The 26977-nt window shown below is 35.5% G+C and overlaps 5 protein-coding genes and 2 pseudogenes across 8 annotated transcripts; 4 read left to right on the forward strand and 3 right to left on the reverse strand.

The window, feature by feature from the left end:
* The first annotated feature begins 3495 nt into the window (after positions 1-3495).
* LOC104701341 (uncharacterized) lies at positions 3496-5168 on the forward strand. Of its 3 annotated transcripts, none has more exons than XM_087458909.1 (3): positions 3496-3637; positions 4052-4362; positions 4844-5168. In XM_087458909.1, the coding sequence occupies exon 2, from the start codon at positions 4062-4064 to the stop codon at positions 4350-4352; it is 291 nt and encodes a 96-aa protein (XP_087315035.1). In that variant the 5' UTR covers positions 3496-3637; positions 4052-4061; the 3' UTR covers positions 4353-4362; positions 4844-5168. The 3 variants fall into 3 exon arrangements, with proteins under 3 accessions (XP_087315035.1, XP_019083219.1, XP_087315036.1); XM_019227674.2 differs by having other exon boundaries at positions 3505-3637; positions 4916-5168; XM_087458910.1 differs by having other exon boundaries at positions 3505-3637; positions 5012-5168.
* A 177-nt stretch (positions 5169-5345) lies between these two features.
* LOC104704695 (REF/SRPP-like protein At1g67360 pseudogene) lies at positions 5346-5777 on the reverse strand (annotated as a pseudogene).
* Positions 5778-6231: 454 nt separating this feature from the next.
* On the forward strand, positions 6232-7346 carry LOC104701342 (agamous-like MADS-box protein AGL97 pseudogene; annotated as a pseudogene).
* Positions 7347-7775: 429 nt separating this feature from the next.
* On the reverse strand, positions 7776-9424 carry LOC104701343 (REF/SRPP-like protein At1g67360). Its single transcript, XM_010417008.3, has 3 exons — positions 8960-9424; positions 8626-8865; positions 7776-8508 (listed from the first exon to the last, which is right to left on the reverse strand). Exons 2-3 carry the CDS (start codon positions 8863-8865, stop codon positions 8011-8013), a joined length of 738 nt encoding a protein of 245 aa, XP_010415310.2. The 5' UTR covers positions 8960-9424; the 3' UTR covers positions 7776-8010.
* Positions 9425-9430: 6 nt separating this feature from the next.
* LOC104701344 (meiosis-specific protein ASY1-like) lies at positions 9431-14197 on the reverse strand. Of its 2 annotated transcripts, none has more exons than XM_087458912.1 (21): positions 14060-14197; positions 13890-13946; positions 13548-13644; positions 13360-13428; positions 13167-13259; positions 12824-12944; positions 12657-12726; positions 12514-12555; positions 12046-12174; positions 11843-11956; positions 11692-11734; positions 11567-11602; positions 11336-11470; positions 11016-11083; positions 10813-10914; positions 10563-10713; positions 10398-10474; positions 10269-10329; positions 10051-10196; positions 9845-9955; positions 9431-9737 (listed from the first exon to the last, which is right to left on the reverse strand). In XM_087458912.1, exons 1-21 carry the CDS (start codon positions 14060-14062, stop codon positions 9684-9686), a joined length of 1779 nt encoding a protein of 592 aa, XP_087315038.1. In that variant the 5' UTR covers positions 14063-14197; the 3' UTR covers positions 9431-9683. The 2 variants fall into 2 exon arrangements, with proteins under 2 accessions (XP_087315038.1, XP_087315037.1); XM_087458911.1 differs by having other exon boundaries at positions 10813-10917.
* A 3450-nt stretch (positions 14198-17647) lies between these two features.
* Positions 17648-19890, forward strand: LOC104704696 (putative F-box protein At1g67390). Its single transcript, XM_010420737.2, has 4 exons — positions 17648-18006; positions 18448-19065; positions 19152-19325; positions 19417-19890. The coding sequence occupies exons 1-4, from the start codon at positions 17695-17697 to the stop codon at positions 19726-19728; spliced, it is 1416 nt and encodes a 471-aa protein (XP_010419039.1). The 5' UTR covers positions 17648-17694; the 3' UTR covers positions 19729-19890.
* Positions 19891-23228: 3338 nt separating this feature from the next.
* On the forward strand, positions 23229-25661 carry LOC104704697 (putative F-box protein At1g67390). The gene is made up of 4 exons (XM_010420738.2): positions 23229-23582; positions 24198-24818; positions 24923-25096; positions 25219-25661. The coding sequence occupies exons 2-4, from the start codon at positions 24567-24569 to the stop codon at positions 25525-25527; spliced, it is 735 nt and encodes a 244-aa protein (XP_010419040.2). The 5' UTR covers positions 23229-23582; positions 24198-24566; the 3' UTR covers positions 25528-25661.
* Positions 25662-26977: the final 1316 nt, after the last annotated feature.

The following is a 26977-nucleotide window of genomic DNA, read 5'->3' on the forward strand; positions in this document are numbered from 1 at the left end:
ATCAAATAAACCAACGCGTAGTGTGGGTTCAAAACCTAATGTTAGTAAGAATTTGGGGGTTAGTAAAAAAAGTAAAGGTTAGTCAAACTATACAAGAAAATTTTCAGATTTGGAAAATATCTATAAATGGAAAATGTTATAAAAGGAAACTTACTAAAATCTATAAGGAGATAAAAAGTTAAAAACTAAATAACAAGTTTAAATAGTAAAAACGTGCGGTAAGAGTAAAAGAGGAAGCGAGTTAGCTATAAACTGAAGTAAGCGAGCTCCTAGCTAAGGTAATTTCTGACAGTACTATCGCTAATTTCACATTATCGGCTATTTTGTTAAAATGTGACTCTCATTTTATTCACGTAAAAGTGCTAAAAGCTCCACTATTGTACAATATGGTTAGTAATTTGAAGCAATAAATTTGCGGTAAGAGACTACTCATTAGGAATATTTTGACCACACCTAATTCGAAGGGTTTGTAAATACTAAATCCGCACGACAATGATTTTATAGACAAATGAACGTGTCTTGATAATTCAGATTTAGCTTTCAAGGTAAAGTTTGTATCTTAAAAATAAATATTGTCGATACTCATACCAGCAGCAGGCAACAGTTAATAATTAATAAAAGTAGTGATTATGTAATAAAATTTTAAGGTTAATGGGTGACAAAGCATCATGGGGTGTGCGATCTATTTTAGCTTTCTTTTTCTTCATGTAATTCGTGCTTTTTTCCTTTTTCGTAAATTCAATTAGACAGACCGGGAAAACCTCACTGCAAATCAGATATGGATTAACAGAAAGCTTAATTTCTGATTTTTAAATAAATGATCGTGGACCCTCTTTTATACGTTATGTTATTGTCTCCACAACCACGATATTAGCTGACAAACACAAATGTTTTATTTCACGGGCCCATCATCATTGGTTTACAATTTGCTTTCAAATCACTATTGCATATATACTTTTACCACTAAATAAGGGAACCAAGAAAACAAGATTTTGTTAATATAAAGTTTCTTTCGTATAACATTATGAAATCTTAAAAGATTGTATATTTCGACGAAATTTGTAGACTACTAACAACCCCTGTTTTTTAAATCTCCGCCTAGCACCGATTACGCATCGCAAAATCGTTAGGCCCACCTCTCCGCCTCGATTAATGACTAATCTTCGTCTAGCATCGATTATCCAATTATACTTGTCTAATTTGATTATAACCAGTTTAATCCGATTACTTTCCGCTTAATTTTGTATATAATGATTATTTTTAAAGCCAAATATAAATCAAATATGTATTTTTTTTTGTTATTTAGACATTTAAATTAAGAGTTTATGATGCTTTATAATAAATAATGTACAAACTTTTAATGAAAATCATAAAAAAAAATTTAAGATTACGTTTCATGTGTTTACCATAATGTTAAAGACAATTCTATAGTTTTCTATTTTATTTTAACATAAACATAATTATACATATATTTAATACTATATATTTTTATTTTATTATTAATTTAATAAAATAACCTTAAAACTAGTCCTCGATTAATCCCCGTTTAATCTTCGATTTTCTCGTTAGGCGCTAGGCCCACCCCGACCGCCCGACTAGCGCCTTGCGATTTCTAAACCAGGACTAACAACCAAATGAACATAACATCATACATTTACTAGGAACGTTGCTTATGCCATATCTTCAAAACATGTTATCGTTACAAAACATGATTAGTATGACAAGAAAAGCAAATTAGGGAGGAACATAGAAGAGTGTATTAGTGGGAGAGAATGAGGAATTTTTTAAGGGAGTGGGATTTTTAAAAAAGAAAAAAACTTTAGACCCACCAGCAAAGCATTTTAATCAAATAGTCTTTGATAAATTAAATAAAGTGTAAATGAGAAAAAATAAAAAGAATAAAGCAATATTGTTAAATAAAGAAATATTCAATTTGACAAAAAAAAAAATATTCAATTTAACTCATATATATGTTTCCAACTAGTCACAGCGGAAGGAACAATGATGAACATAACTACGGAAGTAATGGAATTACTAGAACACAAGTATCAAATATTCACGTGTGGTAAGCATGGAATAAACATAACAAACTAAAAATGTGAGAAGAGTATAATATACTATATGGTGATTTTTTTAAAGTATAGTTATATAGTTTTTGACTAAAAATAATTTCCAAAATTTGGCATAACTATTTAACATCCTATGAGAATCTAATCTATGCGAATTTAGCTCAAGGTAATCAAATAACGTTATGTGACTATAAAAATTCATAAAAATTGACTCCACATAGGCACATTTTCATAAAAATTTGATTTCTTGAAGAAGTATGTAGAGAAATATATTTTGGACCAACAAGCTTTGCATTAATTTAACTAAATATCGTGAAAATGTATTTACTGATTTTGTCAATGCCTAAAAAGTAAAATAGAATTACTGTTCAGTGGGTAGAAATTTTTTAAATCATCTGCCAAAATTGACTCACTTATTAAGTAGCTTCTGTTGCAATCAATCAACAAAAAAAATTTGGATCTTTCTGCCCATTTACCTTCTCTTTGGGGTCACAAAATAAATGTATCAACTTAAATTGAAATTTGAACGAAAAAAACAAAGTAGAAAAAAAGAAGAGGATGGGGGTTGGTACAAGAGGCCCAGCCCATTTATTGCTAGTGGTTAGAATTGCCAGCTTTAGTCCAAATCATAAACACATACGTATATATGTTGTGTGTATATATATAGTTATGGCCTTTTAGGTAGGGAATATAAAGAAATTAAATGTTGTGTAAAAAATATAGTGCGGCCACTTAGGTAGAATTTTTTTTTTTAATGTTTTACGAATCCTATGGGATTTCATTAATTATTGCATTTTCTGATAAGAGATTGAACGCTCACCAGACGTACGTGAGGCCTGCGACAAAGAAATGGAGAGTATAGCATACTGCATACATTATACAGACTATGAAAGGTGAACGATCTTTTCTGTTCAATTACTCGTTAAGGAGAATGTGTTTTTGAACACACTTTGAGACCAAAAATTAAAAGACCCTTAATGGATTTACTAATTCGCGAGCCATCTTTTCTGTTCAATTACTCGTTTAATCGACTATTTTAATTATTTTTAGGTTTGATTTATTTTTTTACGGGTCATCCCGATAAAAATAGATTACTTAAAATCTTTTATTTTTTTTCGTAAATATTAACGAAGTAAAAATATCAAAATATATATATATATATATATTAATATTAATATTGGAGAATAATAATACATCAACCATAACTCCACATTAGTGTTTTCACTTTTTACCTTGATTTCGTAAACTTGTTGATTCTTGATTCTGAAAAATCAAATCGAAACGAATATATGTGATAACCAACGGAGCAAAACGGACCTCTAAAGATATACAATTCGGGGTTTGACACATAAAACTGCATGGCGTTTTCGGAAAAAAACGTCTTGTTGTTTCCCTCATTCCAATTAGCAAACAACACGCAGTTTCTGTTTCTCTATCAGATTTTCTGTTTTCTTCTTCTTCTTCTTCATTCACTCGCCCTGCGCTGCGTTGTATCAAAAACTCTCTGACCATCCCAAAGCCAAAAAAAAGCTTCAGCGATCTTCATCCTTTGGTTTTCGTATCTCAAGGTACGTTCCATTTCATTCTCAAAATGGTTTTAGTATCGATCTTTAAGTAGATCTTTAGTCTTAGGTTTGTGTCGATCCTCGTCTCTCAGGAGGAATGATATAAAAGAGACCCTAATTGCTGTAATGTAACTAGAACCTTAACCTAGATCTAGATGGGAACCGAAGTGTACCGTGATGTTTAGGTCAGAGAACCCAATTTGTGGAAATCAATTGCGTTGATTTGATAGGAACCCTAATTTCTGGGTGAAATTGAATTGTGTGTAGTATGATTTTGAGTAGCATTGATTATAGAAACGAGATGGGTTTTTGTAATTTTAGGTCACAGAGCCTAATTTATGGATTTGATTTTTTAAAAAACCTAACATTGGGGTGAAATCGATTGCGAGTGAGTGGTCTGTGTTTTGAGTTTTGCAGTGAGAGAGAGATGGGTTTCATAATGGAATTTGCGGAGAATTTGGTGCTAAGGTTAATGGAGAATCCGGAGGATAGAGACAGGAAAGCAAGGGAACACATATATGAGATGCATGAGAGGTGCAAGAAGATTAAGGAGATGTGGGCGTTACCTATTCGTCCTTATGGATTCTGGACGTTTGAGCGTCACAATGCTCAGCTTCGTTGGGATCCTCAGATCAGTCAGGTTGCTGGTCGAAGGGATCCTTATGATGATCTCCTTCAGGACAACTACACTCCTCCTTCTTCGTCGTCTTCAGACTAATCAAACAATGGTGAGTTTCTTATATGCTTTTGTCTCTCGGTTGGTAGAGGAATTTGTGTTGGTTTAATATATGACTTAACGAATCCTTGGATCACCAGCATAGTGACGAGTTTGTACATCTTTTCTCCTTCACATTTGTTCTTAGAATTTGTGGTCTTACTTGGTACTTATCGACAGTTTTGTCTCTGTCAATAGAGGATTGTGTGTTGGTTGATATATGATTATACTTTTTATGTTGTTAGCAATGGGTTGAACTATTAGTGTTTACACTAGCTTTCGAATTGTGGGTCTAAGCTGTATTGATGATGGGTTGGTTGATAGTTTCTATTATGTAGCAAATCTTTGTTTAACTTTCATAGTTACCTGGAGCAAAGTATATATTGTACATCTGATGAGTCTATACGCCTCTCTTACTAAACATATGTGCTTGAAATCTGCAGTGCTTTCCTCTTATCTATTTACAGTTTCAGCTTCATTAATGTCTCCTGTAGGCACAACTAGAATTAGCTGCTGTGTGAGAAGTTGAAACTCAGTTTTCGACCTGTTTGTTTTGTCTGGTGCAGGAAGATGCGTTATGCTCTCTGGATTGATGGATGCATATGTCTGTTTTCAAGCTATTTTTCAGTATTGTACTTCCTTTGTTTCCATTTGTTCATCAGGGAGCTTGGTACAAACTCAAATAATAGCTCAAAGACTCGTTTACGAATGGGAGAGAAATACTTGTTGGCTTTTTTAGTAAAGTTGTTTTGATTGTCCATCTTTGATATGAAATATTAAGTTCTGCTATATGACCATTATGAAGTTTTGTTGCTAAAATTGTCTCTTTTGATTAAAAATGATAGAAACACACACATCACTTTTTTCACACTACCACCAAGTTTTGTAATGGAACAAAAAGGAAAAGCAGAGGTCCTTAGATGAAAAACAGAGGCCCTAAGGCCATTTACATATGTAACCAAACCCAACAAACCAAATCACACAATGTTTTCAATCCTACACTAAATCAGAGGATGATTTATCTCCATCAACAGTAGCTGTATCTTCTCCTTTGTTTCCATCAACAGTAGCTGTATCTTCTCCTTTCTTCTTCTGCTCTGCATCCTGTTTCGCACAAGCCTTCACAATATCATCAGCAGGGGCCATTGGAAGATAGCCAACCAAAGAGTAACCCATCTGAGACATATCAGTCACCAAACACGTTTGCAGCCACGGATGAAGCTTTCTCCCCCACTGCATGAATTGGTTTGTACCGGTTAAGTTTAGCCCAGACCTTAATCTAGCTGATAACAACGAAACACTTGTACTCAGTCGCAGCATAGTTAAACGCATGGGACCACCAGTACGAGCCTCTTTCACAAAGCTCTGAGCTTTCTCTGTTGCCTTGTAGATCAATACATGTGCTTGAGTCCCCACTTGCTTAGCCATCGGAGTAGCATGCTTCTCAAACTTGTAATGTACGGTGCTTCACCAACCTATAAAAAGTAAATAAAGGTTAGGAGTTAGGACTTTAGCCATACAAATTCGGTTTACTTTTGGTTTACTACATATGTGTTTCAAGTTCAGCTATAAAACCATAGATTAAGACGTTTTCACTAAACCTATTAAAATGGTAAATTTACTTTTCTTTTTAAAAAGGAAACAATTTAAACCCTTTAACAGTTTTTACTTATTTGTTAATTACCGATTAACGGATTATCAGAAAAAGGAAATAAAGTCGATGGTTTAATTAAACCATACCTGGTTCGGTCTCAGGAGAGTTGAGTAATTAGAATTCAAAAAAGGAAAACAATTTTACTTAAGTCGTTTAATAACTTTCATTACTGATTAGTGGCGTCAGAAAATGGAAAACAACAAGGATTAATTAGAAGCTAAGTTCTTTCAGGCTTAAAGTCTATATATATGATTAGAAACAGAGTGAGTTCCGTGGATATCACATTCTTTGCCAAACACAACAACAACAAAAAAATCTTAGAGTCTTGTCTCCGTTCTCTTTGTCTGTGAAATAGAGAAAATATCAGAATGGGTGGATTGAAGAGTAAGATTGATACAGGAAAAAAGATAGAGAGGAAAGATCCACCAGCGGTTGCTTTCTTCAAACGCCGTAAGGGTCTTTACAGCAAAGCCTCTCAGCTTTGTCTTCTCTCAGACGCTCATATTGCGATCATAGCGTCTCCGGTTTCTTCTAATTCACACGCCTCTTTCTACACTTTTGGTCACTCTTCTGTCGATAGTGTTGTTGCAGCTTTCCTCGCCGATCAGACTCCTCTTCGGGATGATGATGAAAGGTTAGGGTTTTGGTGGGAAGATGAGAATCTCGCCGATTCAGAGAATCTGGAGGATTTGGGTTGCGCGATTGATTAAATGAGGAAGATGTTACACGATCTGAAGGAGTTGGAAAAGAAGCAAAGAGATCGCGTGGACGTGGAGAAGGAGAAGGGTGTTTTACACGTAACTCATCAGCAACAAACCCTAGATCATCAACCCTGCAGTTCTTCAAGTCTGTGCGTTGAAGTAGATGATGTATATGTGAATGTACAAGGATTTCACAACAACAACACTAAAGAACAACAAGCCCTAGCGGTTTCTGTCTACAACAACAATTTAGTTGGGAGCTTCAGTGAAGAGCTTGATGTTGATGATAAAATCTTTGATTGTGAGACGAAACCTGAATTTTTATGGGAGAATTTGGAGATGGATGATTTAACTGTGAACGTCCAAGGGTTTCAAAACAATATTGATGAAGAACAAACCCTAGCGAACGACGACGGTTTACTTGGGAGCTTCGATGGGTGCAATCAAGAGTTCGATCTTGATCAATTATTTGATTTTGTGACGAAATCCGAAGATCTATGAAAGGATATGGAGATGTATGATGACTGCCTCTATTGATTTGGGATATTGATCGAACTCAAACCGGTCGCTTAGCCATAGCATTATTTTGTTTGTATGTTTGGAATGTCTTTTAACAACTTGGTTTGTCTTGTTTGTATGACATTTTTTTTCGTATCTATCTAACTATATAAAGTTTCATTCATTAGAACTTGAGCAAAATTGCTCCGTAACAAATTGCAAAATCCTTTAAGCTCACATAATAACCACTTTTTGAGTTAAAATAAACATACAGTAGATTAATGAAGTGTGGACTAGCTTTCAATATTACAGTCAATACTTGTTGGCTTTTGCAGTTGCCCGGAGCAAAGTATATTACTCAATTTTGACTTGTTTGTTTTGTCTGTGTCTGCTTTCAAGTTATTTTTCTCAGGTATTGTACTCCCTTTGTTTCCATTTGTTACTGAGAGAACTTGGTACAATAACAAACAAACTCAAATAATAGCTCAAAGACTCATTTACGAATGGGAAAGGAATGCTCATTGGCTTTTTAGTAAAGTTGGTTTGATTCTCCATCTTTGATATGAATATAAATTTCTGAAACACGGTTGATATATATGAAGTTTTGTTGCCAAATACATCTCTTGTGGTTAAAGATGATAGAAACCCCACACATCACATTTTTCACACCACCAAGAACAGAGACACTTGACCAAGTTTTGAGATCGAACAAAAAAAAAGAAAAGCAGAGGTCCTAAGATGAAAAGCAGAGGTCCTAAGGTCATTTACATACGTAACCAACTCTCCAAAGGCAACAACCAAATCATTCCTAATCCGAATCAGAGGATGATTCATTTCCATCAGTAGTGGCAGTAGTCTCTCCTTTCTTTCCATCAGTAGTAGCTGTATCTTCTCCTTTCTTCTTCTTCTGCTCTGCATCTTCTTTCTCATAAGCCTTCACAAAGTCATCAACAGGGACCAAAGGAAGATAACCAACCAAAGAGTAACCCATCTGAGTCATATCCGTCACCAATTCATTGTACCGAGTAGAAACGTGCGCAGCCACAGGTAAAGCTTTCTCACCCACTGCATGAATTGGCTTGTACTGGTTAATTTTAGCCCAGACTTTAACAGAGCTGGTCACAACGAAACACTTGTACTCAGTCGCAGCAAAGTTAAACGCAGCTTTGGGACCACCAGTACGAGCCTCTTTCACAAAGCTCTGAGCTTTCTCTGTTGCCTTGTAGATCAACACATGTGCTTGAGTCACCGCTTGCTTAGCCATCGGAGGAGCATGCTTATCAAACTTGTACGATGCTTCACCCACCTATAAAAAAGGTTAAAACTTAACAACTAAAACACGATCTGGTTTCCATCAGATCAAACAAACGAATTGGGTTTATACATCAATCAGACCCAAAAAAACGAATTGGGTTTGGTTTACCTTGTGATCTAGAAAGACGAGGAGAGAATCTGGAACATCTTTGAGTTTGTGGTAAACAGGGGTGACGACGGTGGTGACAGCTCCTTCGACTTTTTCCACGGCGGATTTGAGAGAACCGGAGTTTTGTTTGGCGTAGTCGTAGAGATTTGAAACGGAAGCCAGAATCTGGATCGCTGCAACTCTAACGAACCCCAGATGCTTTAGGCTTAGATTCTTGCTATTCTTCTTCTCTGTCTCCATCTAATATACCAAAGAAGATGAGATCACTCTTGATTTATTATAATTCTGACTTAAAAAGAAAGAACAAAGCGGATGATGATGATCTCTTTCTTACCTTTAGTTTTGAGTTTTTCGATTTGCTTTCTTGAGAAATCTTGAAGACGGTCACTGTTCTCTCTCTCTATGACGTTGTGAAACAGTAAAGTATCTTCACATCACGTTGAGGAGTGAGGAAGGAGGACTGGGTTATTTATTTATTAAAAACTACGAGTGGAACTGGACTTGTCCACGTGATCTAACGGTTGAGAATAAGAGATCTGGAAACAAGGTGGGACCCTTGAAAAGGAATCGTTTTCTTGGAAGGTGTTATCGTGTGTGGATGTTTCTGGAGTTTTTTTTTTAGCTCTGGGCAAAGATTCTAGGAGATTCCTTGCGCAATTGTACGTGTTTGCTTTCCATTGTGTGGTGATCGTATAAAAATCTTTCAAGGTTTTGGATTTTACCGAAAGGGAATTTTAAATTAAGAAGTTGGTCGATTTTCATACTTACTTCCATAAAAAAATTAAGAATGTAGATCACTGGAGAATTACTAAAGAAGGGTTTACTTTGTTTATATAACACCAACAAAGTTGTTGGAGTTTGTTTTTTACCTTTGCAACATTTAAAGATACTAAAGTACTTAAGAAAACAAGCGTGATAATATTCTCAAACGCATAGGGGTAAATAAAGCAATCAAAGCGAGTGTGTCAGGAGGAGGTTATGGAGTAGATAGATAATATCATTTAAATCACTGAGGAGGTGGTTGGTTGACGTGTCTGATAGAGAGGTGGTATCTTCAATTAATTAGCCTGAGATTTCTGGCGCTTGGAGTACTGCAGAATTGGCTCTCTCACCTTCACAAACAGGATCATAAGAACCAAATATAAAAAGGCTTATGTCAGTTTCAGAATTATAACTTAAGTTGAAAACAGATAGGAGCAATGTGGTTTGGTGTATATACCATGCTGGTCTTCCTGCAACGCCTGTCTTGTGAGGCTTGGCTACAGTTGGCTGTCTCGGCTTCTTTAGCATCCCCTCCGTTTACTGCAAAGCTCTCCCTCGATACCGCAGGCTGAGTGAGAGCCACAATTACCAAATTAGCAAACACTTTTAAAAGAGTCTCAGCCAATAGAATATGTCTATCACTCCGTGGTGATTTCATTCTACCTGTGCCTTGTTGCTAATGGGAGTGTTCCCTGCTTTAGAGATAGTCTGTTCGCTTAGAACTGAGCCATTCGGCTGCATCCCAGATCTTCCTTTCGTACGTGTGAAGTCTGATCCTATGGAGTGGATACCTCCACACGTAGATACATCTGTTTGTTTCAAATATGTAAGATAGATAAACCAGCTTAAAAGTTGTGTGCAAAGTGCTAACAGGAGTGTACCTCCGGTTCCTTTGGCCAATTTGCCGTTGGTCTTGTCAATAGCTTCGTTATCATCCACGTCCTGTGAAAGCATTCACATTATAAAGCTGCTCCATGGATGTTTCAATTCTAGTTTTCAAGTATTATTACCATATCATCTGTGGCAAAAACCTTTCTGACTTCATATAGCTTCTTCTCAGTTAGACTAGAATGAATCACACGTTTCCCTATTTACAAACATTGCATCAATGAGGAAACAATAACACAACAACCAACAAAACTTAACAGAGAAGGGTCTGAATGGAGGTAGCAAACCTAGCCTGCGGTTGCTAGAAGCTTCCACGTAGCCCTCTTGGGTCATCCTGTCCATTAATTTACGAACTGCATTCTGATTGGCTTCACCATCCAGCATGTTGTGAAGCTTCGTAATAGTCACATATTTCATCGGAAGAGAATGATATAGAGCCTGACATAAAAACCATGAGTCATGGACCTCAGGACCATCTTTATTTCTATCCTTTGTGCAAGTGTATCAAACACAGAGTATGAAATCAGAGTCTCTTACTTTCATGTACAAGTAGTCTTCAGGAGCTACAGGTTTCCCCTTCTTTGGAGCAATTTCATCATCAGCTTCATCTTTCACAAAGGTGAATTCACTCTCTGGTTTCTGCTGATATTTTGGGTAAGTAAGAAAAAATAATCAAAAAGCAAAGAGAAAATCATAACCAAATGAAATCAGGTCAGTAGGATTTAGGATAAAACAATCACCTTCTTAGTGTACGTGTCTTTCCCAGTTTTCGAAAGAACACCATCTTTCACGAGCTGATCCATGATTTCTGAAAGTCAGAATATGACCAGTTAGTGTAGGAAGACAGACTCTGAAGTAAACAGCAGATAGCTATCAGCAAACTGTATTATTATTCATCATCATATGAGGATGCTTCAAGTGGTGTGTTTTTGCCTAGTGATTTACCTTCAGATAGAACCTGAAATCATAGAAAGAAAGTGGCTTAGATTTAAGAAACGGCAGAAACTAAATACGTAAAAGCTCAGTTACACTTTCTAAGGTGAGAATCAATAAGAACAACTCATTACTATGGAGATATCTGGGAAGTTTGCTAGAATATCTGTGAGCTCCAGAGTATCGAGGTGACGGGAGTTGATCCAGTCCTTCACCCTTGCCAACTGCTGTTCATTTTCAGCTGGATCCTGTGTGTTGTCGTCTTGAAGCATTTCACAGATAGGTGAAAATTAGAAGAAGCTCGTCTAATTCCATGTAATATAGTTTTTTGTGCCTTAATAGTTATAGAATAATTCACCTTCATCGACCTCTCCATCATCATCATCTTGTTTCTCTGTTCGATTATTATCAAGTTTAGCAGGTTAGTGAATACTTTAATAGACTGGCATAAACAAACTAGGATTTGTTAGTCATCATCATTACCTACTGGCACCACAATGAATTGATTCTCTTGTGTTTGACTGATCTGGAAACAACAATGAAGATAACAGTTTAGGCACAGCAACGTGTAAAGAACCCGAGGAAGTAAAAATCTGAGTAGAAAGAAGATGAGCAAATAAAAGACTCCTTCAACCTCGCTATCTGAATCAGAAGGCTGTTCATCATGTACAGAATCATGTCCAATACTCTTGCCATCATCTTGCATATCATCATTTTCATCCTCACAAGGATCAAGCACGCTCTTGACCTGTACAGAATACAGATTATCCACAATGAATTGACATCAAAAGACAAGAAATATGTCTAGCGAGTTGCATCGTTCTTCAATCACATTACCTTTAGCGTTAAGACAAGATGTTTGCTGTTAACATTCCCAATTTCCATTCTCAGAGGATTCTTTGTCCATACATACTGAGCTTCTTCTTCTGTACAGCCTCTGAAGAAAGGTGGCTCGTAATCTGGTGGCTGTAAAAAGGTTCAAATTACAGCTGTCAGTCTTTCTTGTGGGCATTTAACTTTGGCAGAGTAGAGGAAAGTGAGATAAGGTGAATGGTATAGAAATTATTACAAAAGATAGCAAGAACTTGTATGCAAACACAATAACTTCAAAGCTACTCTGTCTATGTTATAAGTGTGTAGAACCAATCAGTACATAGGAAATTGACAAGCACAAAAATAGAATGCTGATTGACAAGCACACATGTTAACCTAGAAGTCAGAACTATTACACAAAAGAAGCTCTACTCAAGCTGCATTGTGATCATAACAATATCACCAGAGAATTTAGTAAGGCGGTAACCATACCGTCACATCATCGTAGTACAGAAGCTTCATCACTATGGTGCGCTGTAACAGAAGCAAAAAAGTGGTAATTCTCAGTAATCAGCAATTTGGAAACTGACGTAATTGGAATACTCCTGAAGAGTAGTTACAAATATATTCATAACCTCATCTGGCATTTTGTCAAGAGTCCTCATCAGCTGGACTAGTGTACGAACCATTTTGCAAGCTGAACTCCTGATTTCAGTACAGCCATGAAAAAAATAAAAGCATGTTACAGAAGATAAAACCAAATAGACCTCAAAGTAGGAAAGAAGTATCTCAAACAGTGCACCTCATTTGATTTGGGGTAATGTCAGCAGTGGAGTTAAATGTTCCTCCATCTTTCTTGCTTCCAGTACGATTGATATTCATCATGACATTTTGGCTGTCAGAAGCCGAGTAGCTGAAAGAAACTGCAGTTACACAAACTCTTCATCAGTCATTAATGGATGCTACATTTATATAAGAGCATTGAACCGTAAAAACGATTTAGCAAAAAAAGCACATTAGTCAAAGAATACACCAATTAATCAGAGAGGCTTCCAAGCGTTTTCCTCAATCAATTAATCAGACCATAAACCAGCAAACCACGCTTTCATCAAAAGCTAAGCAATCATCAACTCGCCAAAACTTACAAGCGTATTCCTCAATCATCGGACCATCAACTGTTTCACATATGCAGAACATGAGCGTCTTCAAATATTTCCTCTGAAGCGCATCGTAGACTCCTAGATTCCATGATAAGAAACAAAAATCACCAAAGATAAACGACGAAACAATTGAAACGAAGCATCCCTTGAATGCTAAAATCGTTTAAGTATAATAAACCTTTCTCCATCCAGTCAATTAACCGGCGTGATTCAGCATCCATAGGCATCAGCTTCTTAATCTTCATATCTACAAAATCATCCGCCCAAAAAAATTAGTTTCTATATTTACAGAAATCGAAAATTAAAGTGGATTTCTTAAGATCCCAAAGGCAGAGAGTTCTAGAAACTTCCAGATTAGCGTCTCACCTAAAGCAGGAACCGATTTATCGTTGAAATACTTCTCAGGAAAGAGTCCTCTGATGTAACTGATGTTGAAGATAGCAATACGAAGCAGATTCCGAGTCTATTTCAACAAAACGAGAACCAAAACAAAGACGTCAGTGTACAAAACGTAGAAACAGTTCACGATTCCTCAGATTAAGCAAAAAAAAAAAACAGTCACACAGAGCAGATTAAGAGCTCGATATGTTAGATTCAGATCAAAATCTGCGAAAATCATCAGGAAGGAACTAGAAATTTCACTTATCGTTTAAGAAAAAAAAAAAAAAAAAACTCAAAAGCTCTATGATCGGCGTAGGCGTAGCTTACCAGAAGAAGCGAGTCCTGCTCAGTAATCTCTGCTTCCTTCAGCTTCTGAATCACAACCTGAGGTATAAACAAACGCAAAACTGAACTCAGATTTTAAGAAAACTAAAGCGAGACGAAGAGAAGAACGCTCGCGGAGAGGAGAAATCGATGATCGGAGAACTTCAGCTCACCATTTTCGCAGAGGTCTGGAAACGAAGAACGTGGTTCGTAGTCGCAGTAATCTCAGAGAGAAGAAGAGAAAATTTCAAAAATTAAATTTCGAAATTGGAGAGAAATGGTAGTGTGAGAGTAGTCTCTTTGGGAGCTTGTTTGAAGTTTATAGAAATGGAGAAGAACATTTAGGGGTAACATTAGTAATTTGGTGGTGAAAGCAGGGGCAATATCGACTAATTCCTTAACGTTCCGAAGATATTTATGGGCAACGTTGGTATTTGGTGAGTATAGTAGGGGTAATATCGTCTAACGACCTATTATAGACTGTAGTCACGTACAAGCGCTACCAAAAAGTTCGTTGCTCTTAGTGGACCCTACCTTTATTTTTAATTTCTGTTATAATTAATTTTAGATTTAAAAATAGTGCAGAAGATGAAAAATGTTACAGCCCGGCCCAGTCCATGAATTGTTATTGTGTTTAGTCCAGTCAGTTACTAGAATCCAAAGAAGTTGAAGTTGAACCATTGAGAGAGATTTGCAGTGTTTAATTTTTATTAAAGTTTAGACTTCAAACTAAGTTTTAGCAGATGACAAACAATATGAGTTTAAAAAATATGTGTTATATAATTAAATTTAGCATCATCTTGTTTCTCTGTTCGATTATTATCAAGATTAGCAGGTTCGTGAATACTTTACTAGACTGGCATAAACAAACTAGGATTTGTTAGTCATCATCATTACGACATTACCTACTGGCACCACAATGAATTGATTCTCTTGTGTTTGACTGATCTGGATACAACTATGAACATAACAGTTTAGGCACAGCAACGTGTAAAGCACCGAGGAAGTAAAAATCTGAGTAAAAAGAAGATGAGCAAATAAAAGACTTCTTTAACCTCGCTATCTGAACCAGAAGGCTGGTCATCATGGTCGTCATGTAGAGAATCATGTCCAATACTCTTTATAAAATTTCTATAAAGTTTTTATAAGGTTTTAAATGATTTAGAAATATTTATAAGACATTAATAAAGTTTTTAAAAGTAGAAATATTATAAAAGCCTTATGGAAAACTTTATAAAAACCTTATAAAAATTTTGCATGGATTATAAAATCTTATAAAAAACTTATAAATTTTTTATAAAAATCTTATAAAAATCTTATAAAAACCTTATAAAAACCTTATAGAAATCTGATAAAAATCTTATAAAAACTTTGTAGACACTTATAAAAACCTTATAAAAACTTATAGATTTTTTTTCAATTTTGGTAATAGTACATTCTTGTTGTCACTAAAAAAAAAAAGTAATTTGGTCGTTTTGTACATAAAAGGCGGTAGTTTTGAAAATGGTCAACATGAATGAGATTTTTTTAAAAAACTCATGTAAAAAAGTATTTTTGAAAATTCCTCCAAAAGATAATCAAAACATACGTAAAATATGAACAAAACATAAGTAAAATAGTTTTACTTATGTGTTTTTTTTTTCAACCAAACGTATGTGTTTTTATAACACATAAAATAAACTCTTAAATATCACAACATCTATTTTTTATTATCACATTAATATTTTGTTAGTTCATTAAAAATATATTTTTGTATAAAATTTAATAAAAATTCTGAACTTTCATGTGGTTTGTCATTTTACTTTCAAACATCTGATACATTATATAATACTTTATTAATACAAACAAAAGATTAAGAAATATGAAATAAAAGGAGTTAATAACAAACAAAATATCAGTAATTTTTAAAATAAATAACGTAAACACATTTTCGAACTAAATACATAACCTAACTAAAAAGATACGTGCCCTTACAATTTTTTACTATTTTGTGGCTTTGGGCAGATGTCCTATTCAATACACATGAGACACGTCACTGCCTCTCTCTATTCTGAAAGGCTCTCAATTTCATCATCAACCCAAATCCATGAACGTATCACTATCGTCGGATGAAAGAGGCAAACGGATCCTCATCGATCCTGTGGAGGACCGGATCAGGAAACTCCCAGACTATGTGTTGGTCAGGATCCTAGCGACTATGAGCACATAAGATGTTGTCAAGACAAGTGTGTTTTCTAAACGTTGGAAGAGTGTATGGAAGCGGGTGTCTTTCCTTTACTTCGATATGCTAGTTGACATGAACAAAATGGCACCCCTGGCTCCGGAATCTATAACCCATGTTCTTCTCTAATTTTTTAGCATCTTCTCTTTTAAGAATTCTTAATATGCTACCTGGAAATATGTATTTTTTTTAATCTATCTCGTTTCCATTTAAGCTTAGGAATGATGGTTGAATTGATGATTGCATTACAATATACACTTGTTTATACAATATCTCATATATGTTTATCTTTGTGGTTATGTTCTTATACAGTTTATCTTAAATTCCCACAATAATAACCTCATTTCGATTTTTTTTAATGAAGAGCATAGGTTAGGTTGTGAATGCATTATTTAGTAGCTAATGAAAATCTAGGCAAAAAAATCTCTTGCCTTACTCTCATAGTTGACATGATATTATTATTATCTTTCAATTTAATTTATTGAATTTAACAACTGATAAAACTATAGCCAATTTACTTATATATTATGTATTAATTAGTGAGAGTTTAAGCACAAGATATTAAATAATTGTTTTTTTTGGAAGGTTATAAACCGTCACAATGGTCATCTGGAGGGCTGCTCAATCATTCTTTACGCCCACCTGTGTCAAGACAGTGTGTTCGAGACTTGGATCCGATTACTTACTCTTGAGAAACAAACCAATGCTATCGCACTTTCAAACCGTCATGGAAACAGAAGATGAAAAATGTTACAGCCTGGCCCAGTCCATGAATTGTAATTGAGTTTAGTCCAGTTACTAGAATCCAAAGAAGTAGAAGATGAACCATTGAGAGAGATTTGCAGTGTTCAATTTTTATTAAAATTTAGACTTCAAACTAAGTTTTAGCAGATGACAAACGATATGAGTTTAAAAATATGTGCTATATTATTAAATTTATATTAAAATGAAAGAATTTTTTTTTATTTATTTGAACTTAATAAAGAGAAAGTTACCATAGCTTGTTTTTACATGCTATAGTTCCCCAAATCCACCACGACATTTTTGATAAATCAACCACATAATAATGTAGTTAGAAAGCTATTATGTGGTATATATGCTATGAAATCTGGTGAAATGGAAAGAAATCTTAAAAGATAAAATAGAGAATTATAATTAAGGCAAATACCGGATTATTTTATTTTATTTTATTTTTCTTTGGGTATAACTGAAATTTCTTTACTATAAACTAAAATAAAATAAAAATTGTAATTAAATAGTTTTTTACAGCAATTAAATAATTGATTTCCAGACACATTTCTTTCTTTTTATTTTATATAGAAACCATGTTTTACCTTGTAAGTCATAAGGAAAGCAATAACTGTAAATTTCTTTCCATCTTTTATAAAATGATTTATTAATTGTCATGGTCATATGAGAGTAAATATATTTTTTTTTTAATAAAAAGAAAGAACACTCCAATTAGGGTTATAGTAGTAAAACAACCAAACACCACCCAGATACATTTGTTGTCTATATAATCTTCTTACCTCTCCATGAATCAAACAACATCTTCACCTCTCTTTTCGTATACACAAGTTAAAAAAAATGAGTCTCTTCCCTCTCTCTATTCTGAAAGGCTCTCAATTTCATGATCAACCCAAACCCATGAACGCATCACTATCGTCGGATGAAAGAGGCAAACGGATCCTTGTCGATCATGTGGAGGACCGGCTCAGCAAACTCCCAGACTCTGTGTTGGGCAAGATCCTAGGGACTATGAGCACAGAAGAAGCCGTCAAGACAAGTGTGTTGTCTAAACGTTGGAAGAGTGTATGGAAGCGGGTGCCTTTCCTCCACTTCGATATGCTAGTTGATATGAACAAAATGACACCTTTGGCTCCGGAAACTATAACCCAGGTTTTTCTCTAATTTTTTAGCATCTTCTCTTTTAAGAGTTCTTAATCTGTTACCTGGAAATGTTTTTTTCTTTTTAATCTATTTCGTTTCCCTTTAAGCTTATGAATGAGAATGATGGTTGAATTGATGATCATTGCATTACAATAACACTTGTTTATACAATAGCTTTTATATGTTTATCTTTGTGGTTATATATGTGCTTATACGGTTAGGTTGTGACTGTATTATTTAATAGCTGATGAGAATCTAGGCAAAAAAATCTATTGCCTTACTCTCATATTTTACATATGATATTATTATTATCTTTCAATTTAATTGAATTTAACAATTGATAAAACTATATAGCCATTTTACTTATATATATATATATATATAAATATATGTGTATTAATTAGTGAGATTTTAAGCACAAGATATTAAACAATTGTTTTTTTTTGGAAGGTTATAAATCGTCACAATGATCATCTGGAGGGCTGCTCAATCGTTCATTACGCCCACCTGTGTCAAGACAGTGTGCTCGAAACTTGGATCAGATTACTTACTCTTGAGAAACAAACCAATGCTATCGCACTTTCAAACCGTCATGGAAACGGTACGGGAACCAATCAGCTTCGGTTGTCTCCAGAAATATTCTCCCATCCAAGGCTCAAAACACTGTTCCTATATCGATATGATTTCAAATTTGCACATGACTTCAAAAACTGCTATAATCTCAAGATTCTCAAACTTGAGAAAATCCATGCTGAAGTTGATGTGTTCAACAGAATTATTGCATCGTGCCCTTCTCTCAAGGTTTTGGTGCTCCACCGTGTCGTGTGGCGCATCAAGAAGGCTTGCTTGAAGATTCACAACAACAACCTTAAGCTCTTGCATGTGTCTTGCATTGATGTTGATTGCATTGAAGTGAATGCGCCTCTTCTAGATATTTTCTCGATTTATTGTACTCATTTTGCTAGGAAAGCTAACTTCATCATCAAGGCCCCAAGACCTTTGCACCATAATGGCTTTTTAGACTTGGCGGAATTCAACATGCGCTACAACATTTCACGTCAATCTCGGGTACACGTACAAGCAATTAATTGTATTATATATCTATTTTAATTTTATATGTTGTTTGACATGTTAAGTTATTGTCTATATCGAAGGAGAGAAAATACATTGCGCATGAGTTCGTGATTAGTAGAGATGCTAACTATTTGAAGCGGCTTAGATCTTTGTCGGTGTTCGTGGATGTAATGAATTCGAAACAAGTTGAGCTGCTTCGGCAGATATTGGTAGCATGGAATGGAATTCTTGGGGACCTCAATATATTATTTGAGGTACGTTTATTTTATCACATTTGTTTAATTAGTGTCTATTAATTATATCCAACACGTTCATGTTAATGTATATGTTCTTGTATATATCTAGGATACCAATGCTTCTAAGGAAGAAGGTGAATCTTCCATTGGTGGAATACAGAATAAAAAGTGGGAGGAGGGAAAAGTGTTTCCCAATGCTGATTTCCGTGTGGAAACTGTGTGTATGCTTAATTTCAGCGGTTCGAATAAGGCTCAGTTTGCATTAGCTTCACGGTTTATAACGCAAGGGACCGTAACGAAGAAGATGATGTTCATGACGTCTTCGTATCCTCAAGAGGTGAAGTTAAATACAGAAGCGGCAGTCGCCAAACTAATGAAACTTCCAAAGGGTAACGAGAATCTCAATATTGGATACTTCTGATGAAATTGGGTTCGAATCTAAGAAGGATATTATAATATCCCTAGTCATGTGTGACAAAATCTGTTATGATTTTTCAGAAAACTTTAATATGTTGTTTTTTTTATCCCATTTTTCTATGGTATAAAATCTTTTTCAGTCAATGACTTACATCAAACTTGTTTTTCATCTCTCCAATTAGATCGATATTTGAAATAAATAAAAAAATGAAGAAAAAAATTTATCTCTTTAAATTTGGGTTTCCTTATGTGAACTTGTCTAAATGTAATTAAAGTGACAACAGGAATTTGATTGGTAAGAAAGAGAGAAGGGAGAAGGAGTTAGGCAAGGGGGAGCCTGTTGGAGAGTGAGTGGAGATACTCATAGGATTCTAGATCGAGCATTTGCATGAACAGTAATGAACAGTTGACACTAGCAACAACAAATGGATATTCATATGCGGCTCTTTTGCCTCCATTCAACAGACGCTGAAACCAAGTCTACATATGTGTGAAGTTCTGGGCCTCAATCTCTTCTCGAAATCTGAAAGTATGCTTCTTATTAATAGCATCTTGGCAAAGTGAAAGACCCCGACCCGGACGTCCCAGCGTCCGCGGTCACGACTTCCATTAGGCCCATTCTTGGCCGAATATCCATTGATTTGGTTACTTAGCTTTGGCTCGCGGCCTTGTTTTATAAACCCCTTTACACACAGCGGAATATAACTTTAACCTTGACCCATCCTTTTGTGTTTAGCCATACAACCAACTAACCCCACAAGCTTTCACACATTAGGGATGGGGACATATAGTCCCTTCGGTTCACAGTGAACGGTTGCTCTATCGGCTTCTCGAACCACTCGTGTTCCCGAAGCTTGGCATCGGACGTGCCATTAGTTAACCCATCGGTCATACCATTGAACACCGTCGACTTGTCAGTCTTGGTATCAGAGCCAGGTCCGATCGAACGATCCGACCCCATAATCGAATCGCCGATCAACTACAGACCCGAGCTGATACTTCCGACGGACTTGTCGACCACCCGACCGATCAATCCAACCTACGGCTCGTATCGTCAATCCTTTGATCACCTAATCCGACTAGCTATTGAATCACCAGTCAACCCTCGATCGATCCGTCCATGGATGCAGATCGTCGATGACCTTTCGATCGGTCCGACGCTATGATCGAACCGTCGATCATCCTGCGATCAGTTCGACTCCATCGCCGAACCACCGCTTATCCTTCGATCGGTTTGGCCTGATTGCCGACCCGTCGCTCGTCTCATCGTACCTTCGATAAAGAGGTAGTATGCGCATCAGTTCGGACGAGTATACTCGCCGAGCCGCACCCCCTTTTCTTTTTAGGATTAGATGGACGATGGATGGATGATGGTGTCGAAAAATGAAGGCAAGACCCTCTATTTATACTGTCCTGGCCGAAGTCTAGGCCCCAAAAGGAACCTGTCCGTCAAGACCCTTCGGACGTGCCTGTCTGGCCGTGCCTGTTTGGCCATGCCCGTTCGGTCACCACGTACCTTGACCGCCCACGAGCTCCCCAGCTGACCCGCACAATGTCCACACCGTCCAGCTGGCCGAGCTTTGGTTGAGCTGGACGCTAGCTGGACGAGCTGAATGCTAGCTGGACGAGCTGGACGCTAGCTGGACGCTAGCTGGATGCTAGCTGGCCGCAGCTGGCCGATAGCTGTCTGCAGCTGGCCGATAGCTGTCCGCAGCTAGCTGTCCACAGCTGGCCGATAGCTGTCCGCAGGTGAACTAACTTGTTCATCGAGCTTGTTCAGCTCGTATTCCAGCTATTTGAGCTAGTAGCTTAGCTACTTAAGCTCATCTAGCTATTGTTTTTCTTAAAATAAATTGCCCCCCTTTAGGATCGTGAGACGCGGGCGTTACACTAAGTACTTAAGTAGCTATCAAATTTTCCCTTTTCTTTGTAGATGCATTATTATAAGATCTAATGAAAATCTAATAAATAATCGCTTGCCCGATTCAAATACTTAATTACATGATATTATTTATATATGTACATATATCTTTTAGATTGTAGAATTTAACAAGTGATGATAACAATAGCTTCACAATCAAATCTTTTACTTTATTTTATCGAAACCACAAGAATTTTATTTTTCTTTTTAAGGTTATAAAGAATCACAATGATCATCTAGTTAGCTGGATAATCAAATACTAGATTTTGACCCGTGTTACAGCACGGGTTGAAATACATTTCATTATTTTTAAAATATTATATATGTAATTGCTGATAATATTATTTGGATGCAACTCATGCAAACAATTTTTATGGTAAATATCACTCATGGAATTTAAATCTATTATGTAAGTCTTATATTGTTAATTTTAACCCGTGCTAGAGTATATAAAATTATTAACTCGTGCTAGAGTGTGTCCAACAGCTTCCGTGCTAGAGTATATAAAATTTTAACCCGTGCTAGAGTATGTAAGTCTTAAAATTATAATATAAATAAAAAATTTCAATCCGTGCTTTAGCACGGGTCCTAATTTTTATTGAACGTGGTGGTTTATCAATAAAATTTGTGGAAAAGAAATTTGTAATATTGTGTTTAAAGATCTTTGGAAACAACTTGATATAGGACTAAAATCTTCCGAAAATACAGTTTGAAATATCCATGATTTTATTTGTTACCATTAATATATCAATTATCAATTTGGAATATTCCTAATTAAGGTTGCACTCAATATTTAAGTGTAACCGATTAATATATGAATTAATCTATAACCTATCTATAACATATTTATAACCATTAGTAACCATTTATTAAAAATATAAAGTCTACAAAAACTATGTTGTGTATTTCCCTTTTACTGAAAAGGAGATGATTATAGCCAATATGACCAATGTCACAACGGTATAATCGAAACTTGGATTCGATTACTTACTCTTCAGAAACATACGATGATACGAGGGCTCTCTCACTTTCAAGCCTTCATGTTAATTGTAGGGTCAATATGCTTTTATTGTCCCCTAAAACATTCTCCCATCCAAATCTTGAATTACTCTTCCTCTGTCTCTACGATTTAAAACCTGTACATGTATTCCACCGATGGCATAACCTCATAATTCTCAATTTTGACAAAATCTCTACTATTATCATAAAGGGATCTCTGTCTAATGCATAAGAATTTTTTTGTTACAGCCTAGCCCATGCGATGCTTTTTCGTTTATACTTTAGCCTAATTACATCTTAAACCAAGTAAAATCCTAATAACAAAGAAGAATTATTTTGCAATCAAAAAGTGGGTTTAGTGACGTGTATATTTTGGTATTTCCATATTTTGTTATCATATTACCTTTTTTTAGTTTGACCAAAAGCAATATTTTTTTCTATAAATAATAAGAAATGCATTAATTTGTTGAATTATTTCCAGTTTTATAAATAAAAACTTTTAAAAAATCAATTAGGTTTTTATTACCAAAAAAAATTCCAGCCATATATATGTTTTGGCTACTTGTAATCCTTGTTATCTCTTCGTAATACATCTGACATATTTTTAATCCAACCCACATCATCTCTCTGAGTGTACTTCAAAGTAAAACATGACTTGCTTCCCTCTCTCAATCCTAAAAACCTTTCACATTCATCGCCCATCCAAATCCAAGAATACGGTGGAGGACCGGATCAGTGAACTCCCAGATGATGTGTTGGTCATGATCCTAAATAAACTGGTCACAGAAGATGTCATCAAGACAAGTGTGTTGTCTAAACGATGGAAGAATGTATGGAAAAAGGTTCCATACCTCGTCTTTGATTTGCAAAATTCTATCGTAACCAACATGGAAACTCTGACCGATCATTCTCATCGTGTTGCCAATGAAATAACAAAGGTTATTTTCTCTCTATTTTCCAGTATTCTCTCTCTATTGTTGTTTGACCATGGTACTGATGGTTAAATTGATGAGTACATTTTTGTTTGTAATACACTTGTATATATATAGAATACAAAAATCTTAGACAACTAGAGCCAAGCAACAATCTCAGATAATCCATGATGGAAAAGAGAACAAAAAGTTTACTCTATGATTTTTTTTCTACAACTTTTGTAAAAAAACCACAAGAAATTTTCTTATTACAAAAGTTTAAACATGTTTTCATATGGGGTTTTATCTTAAAATGTGGTGATAACAACGGTTTTTCGCACATTTTTTTTTGGAGCATTGATCAATATATTTGAAAAGATGAGCATAGATTGGAGATGCATTATTATAAGATTTAATGAAAATCTAATAATACATCTCTTGGTTGATTCAAATAGTTAATTACATGATATTATATATATATATATATAGTTTAATGAATTTAACAAGTGATGATAACTGTAGCTTCAGATTCAAATCTTTAATATATATATATATATATATATATGTGTGTATTGACGACTTATATTTTGTATATGTGTATAGTAGTTTTATTAAAACCACTATAATCTTGTTTTCTTATAGGTTATAAACAATCACAATGGTCATCTTGAGGGATGCACAATCAAACATGAGTATCACCAATGTCACAACGGTGTGCTGGAAACGTGGATTCGATTACTTACCCTTTAGAAACATACCAGGAATCTCTCACTTTCAAACCTTCATGTTCATGGTAGGGGATTCAATCAGCTCTACTTGCCCCCAAAAATATTCTCCCATCCATATCTCGCATCACTCTCTCTATGTCTATACGAGTTAAAAACCGCATATGCCTTCAACCGATGTCATAACCTCCTGATTCTCAAACTTGAAAAAATCTCTATTGAGGTTGACGTGTTAAACACAATTATTGCATCGTGCCCCTCTCTCAAGGTGCTGGTGCTTCATGTCATGTGGGATAACGGGAGGGCTTGCCTGAAGATTCGTAACAATAACCTAAAGCTCTTGCATGTGGCTTGCTCTAATGTTGATGGTATTGAGGTGTATGCACCTCTTCTGGATATTTTCTCCATTGACTACCGTTTTGATGGGATATGTGACTTCGTCATCAACACCCCTAGAATTTTGTTTACTACAAAATATGAGTCTATAAACAAGGGGAGATTACAAACCATGACCTATAATATTTCACATAAAGCTCGGGTAAGTACAAGCATTTGCATTATATATATATATATATATATATATATATAGATATATCATTTATATGTTGTTTGACATGTTTAAGTTGTTTATATGAATTGAAGGAGATAGAAAATCTTGGGGACATGTTCTTGGTGGGTAGAGATGCTAACTTTTTTCAGCAGCATAAATATTTGGCGGTGGCCGTGGATGTAATGAACTGGAAAGAAGTTGAGATGTTGCGAAATGTTTTAGTCGCATGGAATGGAACAATGTTAGGTCTCTTCATATTATTTAAGGTACGAACATTTTATGCTTCAATTTTAGTTAGATTTGATGTTTTGTTTCCGTCAACACTTATGCCTGATTAGTAGGTATCATATGCAAAGCATGTTTATGTATGTTGTTGTTGTATACATAGGATAAGAATGTTTATAAGGAAGAAGGTGAGTCTTCGATTGGTGGAACACAAGAGAAAAACTGGGAGGAAAACTTGTTTCCCAATGCTGATTTCCGCGTGGAAGCTGTGTGGATGTATCATTTCCGCGCTTCGAGTAAGAAACAATTTGCATTAGCTTCGCGATTTATAATGCAAGGAACCGTGACGAAGAAGATGATGTTCATGACGCATTCGGTTCCTGAAAAGGTGAAGTTAGATACAGAAGCAGCAGTCGCCAAACTAAATAAACTTCCAAAGGGTAACGAAAATCTCAATATTGGATGCTCATGATGGTTTGAATCTAGTCCTATGTGACAAAATCTTGTCTTTTGATAAAAACATAAATCATGTTATTTTCTTCTTCCTTTCTGTAGTTACATTTTCTGTTGCAGTTTAAATGAAAAATAAAATACAATTTTCTTGCATGACTTATAATTTATTTTACAGACCATTTAGATCCAATAAAATATATTTATTTTGGTATATTTAATTTTCGATTACGAAAAAAGAAACAAATTTCAGTTTATGTAAAATTAAAAAAAAAATAAACACTCGAAGTGGAAACATGACTTAATTTCATTAAAAAAAAACTAAAAATCTTATAAGAAAAAAAAAGTTATTGAAAAAAGCCAGTCCAAAAATTGGAATAAACTGAGAAAAAAGACCCAACATCAATCATAATATAAAGAGCTTCCGTAGTCGAGTAGAGTTGAGCATTTGTACGGAAATTTGGTCAGTCCAATATAAAGTCTTGCTAAATGGTCAATCCCATGGTTCTATAATTCCTACTCTAGGGCTTCGGCATGGGATCCCCTGTCATTTTATTGTTGTATAGAGGTGCTCAGTGCAAATCTTTGTACGACAAAGCGGTCTAAACTTATTACGGGTATTAAGGTATCGATAGCCTGTCCAGCGATCTCTCATTTATTTTTTACGGACGATAGTCTTTTTTTCTGTCGGCCACAAAGGAGCAATGCAAGATTGTTTTAGGGATACTTAAGCAGTATGAACGAGTATCTGGCCAACAAATCAATTTCCAGAAATCTTTGGTACAATTTTGGCATACAGTGGATGTGAACTTGCGCGAGGAATTAAAAGGTATTTTGGGCATCACTAATTTGGGTGGTATGAATTCTTATTTAGGCATACCGGAAAGTTTGGGTTGCCTAAAAACAATTTTTTTTTCATTCGTTCAGGATATATTACAGAAACGAACAGGTGGCTGGCCTGCCAGACTGTTATCAAGGGGCAGGAAAGAGGTCATGATTAAGTCAGTGGCTACAACTGTCCCTACTTTTGTCATGTCTTGCTTTCGTCTACCGAAAACGGTCACCCGAAAGCTTACTAGTGTGATATCTAACTTTTGGTGGAGCTCATCTGGGAAATTGCGGGGTTTACATTGGGTCGCTTGAGATAAAATGTGTTTTAGTAAGCGGGATGGGGGGTTGAGATTTGATGTTTGTATGACTGTAACACTGCTTTGTTGGCTAAACAGCTCTGGAGATTGATTACAGTTCCGAACTCACTATTTGCTAGGGTTTTTAAAGGTCGTTATTATAAACATTCTAATCTGTTGGATCCAATTAAATCTTACTCACCATCTTATGTGTGGCGGATTATGGTGTCTGCTCGCTCTCTAGTAAAAAAATGACTTATTAAACAGGTAAGATCCGGTGATTCCATCTTAGTATTGTCTGATCCCCGAATTCCTGCTCAATTTCCGAGACCAGCACTGCATTCG

Source organism: Camelina sativa, chromosome 7 (genome assembly GCF_030686135.1).
Source record: "Camelina sativa cultivar CO46 ecotype springtype chromosome 7, ASM3068613v1".
NCBI classification, from domain to species: Eukaryota; Viridiplantae; Streptophyta; class Magnoliopsida; order Brassicales; family Brassicaceae; genus Camelina; species Camelina sativa.